The 14,912-nt window shown below is 39.1% G+C and overlaps 1 protein-coding gene across 7 annotated transcripts in view; it reads left to right on the top strand.

Annotated features, from left to right (window-relative positions):
- Positions 1–14,912, top strand: part of FAM13A (family with sequence similarity 13 member A) — a 142,110-nt gene extending 127,198 nt beyond the window's left edge. For all 7 annotated transcript variants that reach the window (XM_087962864.1, XM_087962862.1, XM_026672645.2 and 4 more), the window contains 6 exons: positions 1,173–1,256; positions 3,333–3,428; positions 4,688–4,771; positions 6,552–6,748; positions 7,909–8,010; positions 9,806–14,912. In XM_087962864.1, coding sequence (XP_087818990.1) covers positions 1,173–1,256; positions 3,333–3,428; positions 4,688–4,771; positions 6,552–6,748; positions 7,909–8,010; positions 9,806–9,932 — 690 coding nt within the window. In that variant the 3' untranslated portion in view covers positions 9,933–14,912. The remainder of the gene's footprint in view (positions 1–1,172; positions 1,257–3,332; positions 3,429–4,687; positions 4,772–6,551; positions 6,749–7,908; positions 8,011–9,805) is intronic.

Genomic DNA, 14,912 nt, shown 5'->3' with positions numbered 1-14,912 from the left:
TTCTTTCAGACACAGCTAAAATATTCTGACAAAAGATTTATTACTTATTTTCATTGACCCACCCAATGAACCCTTTTCTTGACCTTCTTTTTGAAAGTCCTGGTCAGGAAGCCACATATTTCAAAGAATTTTGTTCACATCCTTAGACCTAACCAAAAAGAAAACCTACTGAAAACACCAATCCAGGCAGAATTCTGGGCATATCGATGAATGTATTGATTAACTGCATTTAATTTATTATTAGCTGCCTCAGTGGAGAAGCAACTCTAGGTGAGGTAAACGTCTATGGAGATTTTCAGTCATCCAGGTCACGGTTGTCCCAAAAGTGCTTTTTCAAGAGGCAACTGGATTTTCTGGTCTACAGTCTACAATTCAGTCCTTTCAACAGTTCTAAGAAGGCTCCACACCCATTGCACCACTCAGATAAACCTCCAGGTAGCCTTAATGACTCACTAAAAATGACCAGCTGTCTGCAAGGAATATTAAATCCTTCTCTTCCCACCATCCAGTCAGGCTGAAGAAGCTTTTGTGGTTGAGAAGTGAAACTTCTTCAAAGAAAAACCAAGAAAGTTCAAGTTTCCTCTTGAAAAAAAAAAAAAAGCACCTTTGGGACATCTAGGTCAGGGGTCCCCAACCGCCGGTCCGCGGACCGGTGCCGGGCAGCGGAACAAGCCTTACCGGGTCGCTGGTTGCTGGGCGCCGCCATCTTTTTTGGTAAAAAGCGCTTCTGGTGAGCTTTTCCGGGTAGAAAGCTCACCGGAGCGCTGTTTCGTCATAAAAGATGGCGGCGCCAGCGCTTCGGTGAGCTTTTCCGGGTAGAAAGCCATTTCTACCCGAAAAAGCTCACCAGAAGCGCTGGCGCCGCCATCTTTTGAACAGCTGCTCTCGTGACATCACCGAAGCGCCTTTTTGTCATAAAAAGATGGCGGCGCCCAGTTGATGCCGGTACCGGGCCGCGGCGCCCAGCTGATGTCGGAACCGGGCCGCGGCGTCGAAAAGGTTGGGGATCCCTGATCTAGGTGATGTACGGAGATAAAGGAACGATTTAAAACAGACTCGAGATAGCACGGATTATTTAGAAAATAAAAAACTCCAGGAGGGGAAATAGCAGTACAAACAACATACTGCATAATGCTGCTCCTTTACTTTTTGTCCATCCTTCCTCTACCCAGGATATGACTCGAGATGAGATAGCATCAGAGAAAGTGGCCCTTCAGAAATCCCTCCTCTATTACGAAAGCATCCACGGAAGACCAGTAAGTCTAGTAATTTTTCTATCAAATGGGCTCAGCATTTCGGCAAATGCAATTGTCTGGCTGTTAAATGTGAGGACATGTCCAATTCATTAAAATATACAAAGAAAAGTAGCAAAACAGTGATGTTGATGACTGGCTTGGTATCATTGTGGACAGTAATTATAATTGGTGCAAAGTGTTTAGATAAAAAGAATAGAATAGAATCTAGAATACTTTATTTGGCCAAGTGTGATTAGACAGACAAGGAATTTGTCTCCGGTGCCGAAGCTCTCAATGTACATGCAAAGCTGCAGAGTAATAATAATCATAATATCACTGTTACGAACAGAGACACACATTCAACTTTGCAGCTACCAGGATTGTTGGACCAGCTGGCACAAAAACAGCCAGGGAAGTGATTGAAGTCTGGGAAACAGGCTCCTTGTCAGTCAACAGGAGTGCTGATTTACCACCAGCTTATTCAAGTACTTAGAAGGCGAGGGCTGGGCAGCGCAAGCCAACGACAGCTAATGGCTTAAAAGCCAGCCATCAACACACCCCAATCAACATCTTAAAAAGCCACATACAACAGGCACTACACAGAACACACATAGAACAGCACACACTCTGCTAGAGACAAGTTCCTTGAAGATGGGCTCTAGCATGAGTCCAAAATCTCAGAAGACAAAAACCTCTGTTCCCGGTGACCGACCCAGATTGGATCCTGCAACTTCATCCTGGGACATGTATATATTGCTTCTATTCTTATTCATAATAGAATACCAATAAGAGAGTCTAGTAGAGAAGATGAGAAGGATAATAATACTACAGTCATACAACATGGTAAATATACTTAGACATAAGACAATACTTGTGAGGATTAGGTGAGGGCTTGTCGATCAGAAAGAGCTTGTCGATCAGAAAGGTCGGCGGTTCGAATCCCTAGCACTGTGTAACAGAGTGAGCTCCCATTACTTGTCCCAGCTTCTGCCCAACCTAGCAGTTCGAAAGAATGTAAAAATGCAAGTAGAAAAATAGGGACCACTTTGGTGGGAAGGGAACAGTATTCCGTGTGCCTTCGGCGTTTAGTCATGCCAGCCACATGACCACGGAAACGTTTTCGGACAGCGCTGGCTCTTCGGCTTTGTTTATGGAGATGAGCACTGCCCCCTAGAGCCGGAAACGACTAACACGTATGCGTGAGGGGAACCTTTACCTTTTTAGAGTGAGGGCACAAGGGAAAAAACTGTCCCTGTGTCTAGTTGTTTTGGCCTGCAATGCCCTATAGCAGCATTATGAGGGAAGGAGTTGAAACAGTTTACATCCAGGATGTGAGGGGTCTGTTGATATTTTCTCAGCCCTCTTTCTGATCTGCATAATATACAAGTCTTCTATGGAAGCCAGGCTGATTGTGATTGTTTTTTCTGCAGTTCCATTGGAGTGTGTACTTGTCCTGTTTATCTGCGGTACCAAACCAGGTGTGATTTGCTTAGGTAGAGATCAGGCCTTGAGCTTAGAACATGAAAGATGAAAAGGTGTTTCCTTTTCAAGGGAAATGAAACTGCTCAGAACCACAGACTTGAATGATAAAAATTTCCATTTAAACTGATAACTAGGATGATGATAAATGGCAAGAATTTAAAGTGTAACAGCTTGCATTCCACATTGGATATCATGAATATGTAGATGCTGACTTTTTTGATTGGGTAGCAAATATTAATAGGGGCAAACAATTACATACCCAAGCAGTAGAAATCAAGGCGCCTGGTGAGATAATAGGAAAGGAACAGTCTAAGAACTATTATAATGAATGCCATGAAGTTTGTGTTGTACGATTTCATTCCTTATTAGTAGCTCCTGTGCCCAGCCCTACCTTTCAAAAGGGGGTAATCGAAAGTAGATTCTCCTTCTTTTTCACAAGACATTTCCTAGAAAACAGTGCTGCTAAAAGGTGAATAATCATTAGTGGTAGATATTTCACTTTGCTGAAATCTGGCAACTTCCAAGTCTTTTGTGACCCATACCCAAATACGGTCAGCTTTAGCAAAACCAACCTACCACCAGCACCAAGATTCAGGCAATTTTCTTCTTTTTCAGGTAACAAAACACGAACGGCAAACTATGAAGCCCCTCTATGACAGATACCGCTTGGTCAAGCAGATCCTCTCAAGAGTAAACTCTATTCCCATTATCGTGAGTATAAACCTCATATTTTGATTATTTCACTTGAATTATCTTAGCAATCGGGGCAAGGAAGAACGCTGTTGCTCACAGTCCACATCTTCTCTGTAGTATAACAGCTAGATAATTATATTTATACTTGCACACTATAAAAAGAAATACAGGTTCCCCTATCAGCTACCTCAGGTCAGCTTTTGCAGCAGCGCTTCCCAGTAAGAATTCTGCTCTAATGAACTGATTGGACGAGATATGGTTTCTTCCAAGTTATCACCTATACCAGAGGTTCCCAACTTCTACTACTACTACTAAGGGCTACTACCAACTACTACCGGGCTGTGAGCCATTCAGAACTGGGCCACACCTAACTGCTAATTGTTTTGCACTCCCACTTTAACCATTTGGATTTTCCTTTTATTTAAAATCCCCACATTGGTCCATTAGAAAGAAGCCCTAAAGCAAAACAATATTGGAATAAAATAAGGAAATGGTTGCAAGAAATGACCGGTCTCCAAATAGAACTTAGGCCTGAAATGTTTCTTCTAGGGATAATTAGAGGGGTATTTAAGAAAGAAACTAAATATAACACATGTACTAACAACAACAAGAATAACTGACGCACAAAGTTGGAAATTGGATAGCATCCCCACGGATAGCATGATAATAAAGAAAATAATGGATTGTGCAGAAATGGTCAAACTTACACTAGAATTACAAGATAGAGAAGACACGGAATACTATGCGGTATGGGAAAAATGGTACAATCGGTTAGACTGTAGAAATAAAAAATAATGTAAATATGTATATACTGACTTAAATGGAAATGTTGATGTCATATCACTGCAAAAGACTGTAAATATGTTGTTTTTATATGTGTTGTTGTTTTATGTGTTGTTTTTTAAGTGTGAAAAAGTTCAATAAAAAGTATTTAATTAAGAAGGGGGGAAAAAAGAAGAAGAAGCCCTATCTTATTCGAAAATTCCCTGAGAATCTTTGGAGCTTCTACCACCATCCAAACCTCCAAACTTAGGCTTGTGTGCTTGTCTGTTTCATTTTGCCATGAGGTTGTTGTATACAGTAGGAAAGGCTTTTTATGGTATAATATATGAAGAGCAGGATAGCAGGAGTATTATCTGTTCTGCATCGAATGGCCTAGAATAATAATACCATACTGTCATGTTGATGTGGGAATGAATGTGCTGCAGGATGTGGGGAGAAAATAAAGTGGAAAAGGAGCAGGTTGTAACATAATCTATTTGAATATCTACTTGCAGGGTTCACCTTCTAGCAAGCGGAGAAGTCCTTTGCTACAGCCAATAATTGAAGGAGAAACTGCTTCCTTCTTCAAGGAGATAAAGGTGAACCAAAAGATAGACTTCACATTCCCCTCCCACATTAATTCATTTGTTCAACTTACATCGGTTCTCCTCTTCCACTGTGGATGATGATGATGATGATGATCTTCCTTCATCTCCACGTTTCCAGGAAGCAAAATCAATAGAAGAGAATATTTGTGGCTCAGGGCTGAACCGTGGAATCCTTGGTGCTCTCTGAGCTGGTTTTTTTTCCATGCAGACGTTTCATTACCAAACTAGGTAACCTCATCAGTTCACCAAGGACCTCACAGCAAAATCAGGAGCTGTTTTTCTCAGTTTGCCCACATTCTAATTATTGCTTTTACAACGTACTTCAGTTGTAACAGTTTTGTATCTTAGTTCCTGGATTTCTAAAATCATCTCACCCTTGGAAGCTAGAGATCAATTAATACAGTCTGCTTTAGGAAATTATTTTATTTAGTGATATACTGCAATTTCACAATTCCTCCAGACTTTTAATCTATGTAATTGGTGCAAGACCCAACTTTGGCTAGAAGAAAGTTCTGAGGGTCCCAGTATCTTTTTTTTTAAATCTTCATGCTTTTGTTTCTTGACTCACTACCAGTGAAAGAAATACAGTTGTCTAACCACATTTGCCCACTGCAAAAGGACATATCTGGCAATAAGATGATATAAATTGCTACGCTGTCCTCTCCCTTCCCCATTTGTGGAGGAGTGGGGCTGAGGCAGCCTAATATGCCTCCTGATATAAAACAAACCAGTGTAATGCGAAAGTTACTTGGCATAACCACCAAGATTTGTCAGTTTCAGGAACCTTCCCCTTCTTATGCCAGACATTCAATTCAGTAAGTGGTAAAAGTAGCCTGACCAACAGCAAAATAGTTGCTTTCTCATACAAGGTCCCAGATTTATCTTCAGCTAAAAGAATTAAAAGTGGCAGAAATAGCCCAAGTCTTAAGACAGCCATTACTAGTCAAATAAACCATTCTTCTCCAACATGGATATCCTCCAAATCTGGATCCTTCAGAATTTTCCACAGTGGACATGCTGGATGTAGACTTGAAAGAATTAAAATCTATCCAACCAGAGAGTGTCTAACTTGGGAAGACTGGAAGAGGCAATGCCAGTCTAGATCAGGGGTCCCCAAACTTGGCAACTTTTAAGACTTATGAACTTCAACTCCCAGAATTCTGAGAGTTTAAGTCCACAAGTCTTAAAGTTGCCAAGTTTGGAGACCTCTGCTTTAGATGAATAAATCTCTAAAACACTTCCTGCATTCAAAGTCTCCTGTGTGCTATTTAGGGATGGTAACATCTGCCTCCTTTAGGGCATTGTTTCGTTCCTAAAAATAGATTATTTGACAATTAAATGTGGCCACAATATAAATGCTAGGTTCAGAAAATGCAAACTGAAGGTATATTTTTGGTGCCGTAGTCTTTTCACTTGCTGGATTCCAGCTGCCAAAAGAAAAGAAAACATTTGGTAAATCCTTCAGAATGGGGGAGGGGGAGTATGGGCAACATTAGTGCGTTGTTTTTGTTGTTGTTCAGTCGCTATGTCTTGCATGACTCTCCGTGACATCAGGCCTCACTGTTGCCTGGATTTTGCCCAAATTCATGCCCGCTATCCTCTATATCGGCCTACTATCTCCTTTGCAAATCTTAGCCATGTTAGTTGTGTTATTTATGTCTGCCAGTTTTCTTGGTTCAGACAATCCTGCCTATTTAGAAAGTGAACTATTTTGATAACGTGCCCCCCCAATCAGAGGCTAATAACCATTGAAATCAAAATCTCTCCACAGGAAGAAGAGGATGGATCTGAGGATGACAGCGGTGTGAAACCAGATTTCACCGTCACAATAAAACCTGACTTTGGCGTACGAAGTTTTCTAGACCGACTAGAAGATGATGTTGATGGTTTCATTTCTCCAGTGGACGATAGGATCTCTTCGAGAAGCAGCCACGATATGGGCTTGTCCAATCTTCATGCAGCTTCTATGTATGTCAGATTTTTCGTAATCAAGCGCGAAGTTCACATATGTGTAGCCATTTTAGTTAGGCTTTATATTCTTTTTCTTACTTTCTCTTTGACAGTTATGGGGGAAGGATTTCGGGCTTGCCACATTCCTAAGGAGGGAGGAGTGGAGATAAAGAGAGTTGTTTAGGCTAGGTGATTCTTCTTCCCGTGGGAACACGAGCTGACTGTGCTCAGGCCCCTTGGGGTGGAGATTTATGACATCAAGCAACGTTGAATTACTTCTATTGGAGAATGTGACTTTTGGGGGTTGTTTCTAACTTCTAATATTGTGGGGTAATTCCGGGTTGTGTCAGATCCAGAATTACCACGGACTTTGCCAATTTGATGTTTTCCTAAATAAAAGAAATTGTTTTGGAAGATGGACTTCGCTCTTTTCTTTTTAAATGGATTTCATCACTTGGAAACGTGACACTGGGTATAGATTTTTTTTTCTTTTTTCTTTTGGCTGAGATGTTAACTAAACTTTCACAGTGACATGTGGTGAAATCCCTGCCATTTATTGACCATTCAGCCAAAACTTGTGTTTCAGTTTTACCTCGAGAGGGAGAGTAGACAGTGTCCTTGTGGAAGTCCTCACCCTCAACATCTCGTGCAGGGGGTAGAATTGAAAAAGCTCTGAAATAAAATTTATCTGCATTGGACAAGTGGCCTTGCCATTACCTGCACTCCTTGAAGTCAGCCTGTTTCCTGTTCAAAATCAACTCTTATTAGCATGTTGCAACAAGAAAATAGAATGCCTGACATTTCCCCCCGAAAACTTAGCAAAATAGGTGAAATGTTGCAACAATGGAATGGAATGGAATTTCAAATAAACTGAAATTCAATCTTAAATTGTTTGCTTTGTATGATTAACTTAACGTAACTCAACAGGCACTTGTTATGACAATTTAATAATATGAGACTACAATTTAATAGACGTAAAATATAAAGCCCTTTGCTACGTTCTCACTCCGAAGGACTAGAAATTTTATTTCTTAAAACAGTAAGCCATATGCTTTCTCGTTTTCGGACAAACACACACAATACTTGGGAGAAATGAATCTTTTCTGGCTTGTTTTTATGCTTGTTGGCCTTTTGTCTCTTTTTAACATCGGGCTGCTTGTTTTTCGTTCATTTTATAGGCGTGAACTTGTGGAGCAGCTTCAAGAAGTCAGGGAAGATAAAAAGAAGATCAGAAAAAAATTGAGAGATTTTGAAGACAATTTTTTCCGACAAAACGGAAGGTAACTTGCCATCCCCTTTTTTTTACCTCAGCCCTAGACTAATTAATGTTGCATGTTATATTATTTTTAACTTCTTGCGAAGGTCCTGCTTACTAATCTAGAGGTCCCAACTGTGGAAGTGGTGGGTGAGTACGCATACGTGTGCATCCCCACTTGCACGAGCGGCGGGCAAGTGTGCACGTGCCCGCTGCATTTGCACAAGCGGCGGGGTTGTGGGGAAATGTGTCTTTTCCACCTTCATTTCCTGCTCTGCTTGTTGTTAGTTTTTTTAGGGATTGTTATAACTGTCTCTCTATGAATGCAGTAGAGGATATTAATATTAATATGACAATGAATGATGTGTCTCAGTGTCAGCTAGCTGTCAGGATTCCGACAGTTACCCCAATTAAATCATGAGTCTCGAGCCAAACTTCCAAAACTTAAAAAGGATTTATTGGGAGTTAACATGCTGGCACTGCCTGGGTGTAGCTGACTCTGAGACACATAATTCATTGTCACCTTTGACCCTGGTTTCCTCCCACCCCCTGGGTGTATCATAATTCATATTCTCCAATGGGACACATCCATAGCCAAGAGTCATCAATCATGCTTTCCAGTTGCAGAAACTTCAGTCACCTAGTTACTATCTTTGAAAACATTTATGGAATGCAGTTTCGGTTTTGCAAGCTGATGCACTGCTCCCTCCTCCCTTTCTGTTGGCACCTCTAAAAAGACCAGATAAATATTTTATGAGCTGACATCTAGAAGATCCACAGATCGTCCTTGACTTACAACCACAACTGAGCCCAACATTTCCATGACTCACTTGACAATGAGTTTTGCCCCATTTTACTATCTTTCTCAACGCAGTTGTTAAGTGAATCCCTGCTGTTCTTAAATTAGTAACACAGTTATTAAGTGAATCTGGCCTCCTCATTGATTTGATTGGCCAGAAGGGCGTAGAAGATGACCCTGTGACAGTGCAACCATCATAAATTTGAACCCGTTGCCAAGCAACCGTACTCTGATCATGTGACTGTGGGGACGTTGCAATGATCGTAAGTGTGAAAAATGGCTTAAGTCACTTTTTTCAATTTTGAACAGTCACTAAACGAATGGTTGTAAGTCAAGGACTACCTCTACTTCCTTTCGCCAAGGGATTGGACACATACTTGAATTTTCCTTTTTCTAAAATTCCTTAGAGCATTTCCCCCCTTCCCCAACCAGGACATGCTAAGTTTAATCTTTGGTTTTTCTCTAAGTCCAAAAGGTGTAAACTATGCCTTTACTTTTTAAAAAAATATTTTTTATTAAACAATTTTTCTTATATACAACATAATTTCCATTCATTATAATGCTTTCGTGACGGTATACATATTTTTACATAAACCTTAACTATCGATACACTAGTCTGTGTTGCTTTATCTTTATCCACTATTACCTTATCTTATTGTCTGCTCTATTCAACTTTATTATTTAGCCAATCATACAGTACATTCCATGTCAAATAATAATCTGTTTCCTCTCTTTCCTTTATCTCCATGGTCAACTTATCCATCTCAGCACACACTAGTATTTTTCTTATCACATTTTCCTCTGGTGGCATACTATCATTTTTCCAATTCTGTGCATAAGTTATTCTTGCTTCCATTAATAAATGTAGCATTAAATAGTCTGTTTTCTTATCATATTTTCCCGTTATTATACCTAATAAGAAAGTCTCTGGTCTTAATTCAATTTGCTGTTTAAACTACGCCTTTAAAGACATGATCCTGTACAGGGAGCTGACATGTTTTATCTGGTTGTGCCTTTTTAGAAACGTCCAGAAAGAAGACCGGGTTCCCATGGCTGAAGAATATAATGAATACAAGCAGGTTAAGGCCAAACTGAGGCTGTTGGAGGTCCTCATCAGCAAAAGAGATTTAAGCTCCAAGATCATGTAATAAAGCTACGCTGGATTTGCCACTAATGTTAAGATGTCAATGCAGCCAAGTAATACAAAGAACTCGGCAAGAGCCTAATACCACAAAGGGCTTTCGTGGCTCTCCCTGACTGTCGTTGGCAGAAGATGATGGCCCGGTGTGAAGGAAGGAAGATCCTGCATCTTTCTTCAGACTTGTGACCTGTTCTGCCATCCAGGCTGGCAAGACTGGAAGGGCGTTGACCCACTAAAACGACTCTGCTCCACGAGTTTCTTTTTGCTTTTCATCAGTTGGTGGCCTGCAATTGCTTCGACTAAAACAACACAACAACAACAACAACAAAGACCTCACTTTTTTATCTTCTTTGGAGCATCAATGTAAGAAAGGTGATCTAGTTAGAGTTCTCATGAATCTCCAAAATAATGGCCTGTAATTTTCAGACCAATAAAGCAATCAGGTCTGTTCTAACAATAGGATGTATTTTCTGAGACAATTCGGAGAGGGTTGGTAGGTCCCTCTTGAAATCTCATCCCTGACTGCGGGGTTTTCGTGGTTATTGTTGGTACGTAGTTCTTGTAACCATTGCTCCAACTGAAAGTGGAATTGCCAATTGGTGGAGAACTGTTAAGCGTGGACTGCCTTGGCTTTTCAATATGGCTGCTTTTAAAAAAAAAACCAAAACACACTTTCTTACTAATGAGCTTTTCAGAAATGTTATTACACAACTCCTGCATCTGTTTAACCTGGAAGAAAGAAAACATTGCGGAAGTGGACCTTGGAGAAATTGGGCGTAGTTAACAGGACCCTCCGCAAGAGCAGGGAAAGGAGTAGGATGATCTTGGTAGCCAAGGTATTCTGATATAATGGTGGGTTTCAGACAATGTCTGGGAAGGGTTTATAATACTTTATCTTTGTCCTTGATGTGAAGATCGGGAATAATGGACAAGCATCCTGGAAAGGTGGAAGATTATAATTTGAATTTTCTTCTGCAATAATGGCATTCTCACAATCTGCTCTTGATTTGTGTCGGATCGTAATGGAATCCAATTTATCGGTGCCCTGCAATGTTTCTGAGAATTTTCTCCTGCATATTATTGTGGCAAATGCACCGAGGTTTTTCAGCAAAACCGATTTAATGCAAACGAGTTCCCTGGGCTTAGAAAGCGTTCAAATGTCCAGAGAGTGGACTTTTAAAATGAAATTAATGGAAATGACCGTTTGTCTCATACCCTTATAATTTTTGTAGCCCAGATAAGGTGGATCCGGTACTGATCTCGAGTAATTTTTTTTCCCTGTTCATGTTTAGTTGAAGATTTGTATGGCTTTGACGTTGGTGTATACTTTCAAATCTCTTGAGCAAAACGGCAGATAGTAGAACAATGCACTTTAGAAAGAAACATATATTTTTTTAGAAAATGGAAAACAGATTTTTAAAAATAATAATAATAATAATAATAACCAAATCTGTACCTAAATAAAGGAAAAAAGCATTTCATCTACCTGACTTTTCTGTTATGCCATTTTTAAAGGAAGGAAAAATATGTCTTAAAAACCTTCAAATTTGCCTAGACAAGTAGGCAGCTAATTGGAAAGTGTATTTATTGTAATAGATGCATACCTTTTGAAGCACCAGCATTAGGAAATCCTCGTATGTGTGCTTGATACAATGAATAATATCAGCATTTAATAGAAATGATTTCCACCTCCAAAATCAACTGAGTTAAAAATATAATCATCAAATTCAAAACTATTAATTTAAGGCTCAACCAAACAACCAAAATAATTGAAATTTTGGACCCAAATGAATGCAATATAGTTAAAGATTCAAAAATCTAATTCTCTAGGCTTTAAAGTAGCTTTAGACTTTTTTTTTCTCAACAATTAGCCCATTGTGGCACATAATAAGCTACTTGTGAAAGTAAATACACTGTCAAATGAAGAATAAAAGGAAACTCTTTGTACTCTAATAATGTCCTTTAGCATAACTCTGTATAAAACTCCTTTTTACAAACCTGTAATCCCTTAATTCAAGGTAAGAGTCTGGGCAACTGGATGGAGCTGAGCATTTACTGGCCGATTGCCCTTCCTGAATGCCATGCAAAGTTCACAGCAGTTATTTTTGCTTTGCGCCCTAGGAAAGAAATATCTGCCGCTCCCTAGAATTGAACTGTCAACCTTCCAAGTGGGAGGCCAGCATCTTTCCCACTAGACCACCATGCCGCTCAGCATAACACTATATATTAACCCCAAATGTTTCATGAATTCACTGAAGTATACTATTAGCTAAGTATGAAGAGAATTAACAGGGGTAATTATTTTCATATTTTTATTTTTAACATGACCTTTCCCTTCCAAAACTATTGTTTGTGTGAAAAGAAAGATGAAAACAGATTTTTAAAAATTATTTTTAGAGTCTAGGTTAAGATTTTAATCGGAAACTTATCAAGTGATAACTATAAGTAAAAATGATGTTGAGGGTACATTGGTGGGATTCAAATTTGTTTACTGTGGGCGTGGCAGGGGAAGGATACTGTAAAATCTCCAGTCAGAGGTGGTATTTGCCGGTTCTCCGAACTACTCAAAATTTCTACTACCGGTTCTCCAGAACGGGTCAGAACCTGCTGAATACCCCCTCTGTTGAGGCGTCTGTTTCTTCTCTTTTGAATAATTATGACTCTCAAGATTCTAAAACGATAGGCAACCCTCCATTTTAAAACAAAGATTAACAATGAAACTTGCAGATAGAAATTATTCCCAGATTTAAAACAAAAACAAAAACTTGTAATTTGCTGGTGTGCTTACTCCTGAGTGAACAAATTAAGTCACATTTTTTTCTACATAAAAATAAACATGAAGCAACCAGCATGTCTTCTAATCATTGTTAAGCTTTAAGGTTTAATTTGTTTATTAAATGCTTGTGTCCATAGCCAAATTTATAATTAAAAGCTTAAGTGGCAAAGTCTATCTGAATTAGGTGGCAGCTGGACTTCCTGATAAGTTGGCATCAGAATATAAATCAATTTGCCATTTATATGCCTGCAATGAGCAAATCCACAGCAAGAATTTTTGGCATGTTTTGAGGTTCTCATACTAGTTCCCCCATTCCTCTTGCTACTGGATGAAAGCAGTGGACAAAATGCTGGCATTCCAGTTAGTCCTCAAGGTACAGCCATTTGTTTAGTGATGGTTACAATGGCACTGGAAAAAAAATGACTTACGACAGTTTTTTACACTGATGACCATTGAAGCATCTCCCTGGTCACGTGATTCAAAATTCAGATGCTTGGCAACTGGTTCATATGTATGACCGTTGCCATGTCCCAGAGTGATGTGATTCTCTTTTGCGACCTGACAATCAAAGATAATAGGGAAGCCAGATTCGCTTAACAACCATGTTACTCACTTAACAAGGGATTCACATAACAGTGGAGGCAAGACAGTTCTTAAAACGGGACAAAATTCACTTTAACAGCAGTGCCACTTAGGCAATTGAAATTTAGGGCTCAATTGTGGGTCGTACTGCCGAGGACAAATGCACTTAGTTGAGAATGGGGGTCTTGTAAAGAGCTTTTGGATGGGAAAAGGCACTGAATGACCATTGCAATATTCCCTTGGTCACGTGATGTAGTATTCCCCCCGTGTCACATGATCAAAATTTAGATACTTGTCGACTGATTCATATTTATGATGGTTGCAGTGTCCCGGGGGTCGCGTGATCCCCTTAACAACTGGGTTACTAATTTAGCACCTGCAGTGATTCACTTCACAACTGGCAAGAAAGGTTGTAAAATGGTGCCCAACTCACTTAACTGTCTCACTTAGGAACACTTTGGCCTCAATTGTGGACGTAAGTCAAGGACTACCTATATTATAATTGTGCTTTATAAAAGCACGGATTGTTGTCATTAGACTCCCTACCATGTTTTTGAGCTTTTAAATGAACAGAAGCATGTCTGAAAATCCAAATTACTATTTTCCAAAATATAAACTGCCTTTTTTCATTCCTAATTCTTCCTGGCACTATCCTGCAGAATAAGGGAAACTGGGACTCTATTGCCCCATTCTATGTTAATTCTGTAAATATAGTACTATCTTTCTTTTTTTTAAAGGAAGTCCACTATGCCCTGATCAAATTATGTTTCTGCTTCTTTTCTGAAGGGCCGTGAAATATTTTTAAAGCACACCATAATACCATTTTAAAACACAATGGAAGATACTCCAAGCAAATCCTTGCCAAGTATTATTAGTAGTCGTTATCCTACAGGTTGTAAGAAATTTTGCCATGGCAAAGAAACTCATACAGAAGAGGTTCATAAACCTGAAAATGTCAGTATAAAGTGGGTGCATTCAATGTTTTTCTTATAAGAAGCTATTTTCCATTCTCTGGAACAATTCTATAATATTGCTTAGGTGTTCAACAGTGACTGAAAAATATTTTCAAAGTTATCTTTTTTTTTTTTTTTGTCCAATGATCTGTAAGCATGCATGCATGCTTTGATACTTCATCACTGGTCTACATCTATATTGAAAGATCTAATTGTACTTGGAGCAGATTCCTAAAGATATTCTGTATACAGACTGTTGAGAACAGCATTATTCTGCAGTTCCCAATAATTTTTGATGAACCATGTACCAAAGTTTCCACAGTGTGTGTGCCTTTTTATTTTGAATATACAAACTGCCCTGATTAACATAGAAAAGCTAAAAGCTAATCATTCTTAATCATTCTATACAATCGTAGAAAATTCCTTTGTCAAAAGTCATCTGTGGTTTCAGACATAACAATACATTATTATTATTTTTTGCTGAATGATCATTCACTTTATGTCCCTGGTGAGATTTAACGGACACAGTTCTATGTTTACATCACAGAATAAAAATGCATTTAATTCACTGCAACTTTTTAAAAATGCAAACTAATTGACAAAACTATATGTGTGCATTTTCGTACATGATGGTATATTTTGTATGAAAGAAAGAAATAAACTATTTTTGAGTGAA

The sequence above is a fragment of the Notechis scutatus genome, chromosome 4 (assembly GCF_049901735.1).
Source record: "Notechis scutatus isolate UNSWTSFEM ecotype Mainland chromosome 4, rNotScu1.2, whole genome shotgun sequence".
In the NCBI taxonomy this organism is placed as follows: Eukaryota; Metazoa; Chordata; class Lepidosauria; order Squamata; family Elapidae; genus Notechis; species Notechis scutatus.
Note: the sequence above shows the minus strand (reverse complement) of the source record. Positions and strands in the feature narration are given on the sequence as shown.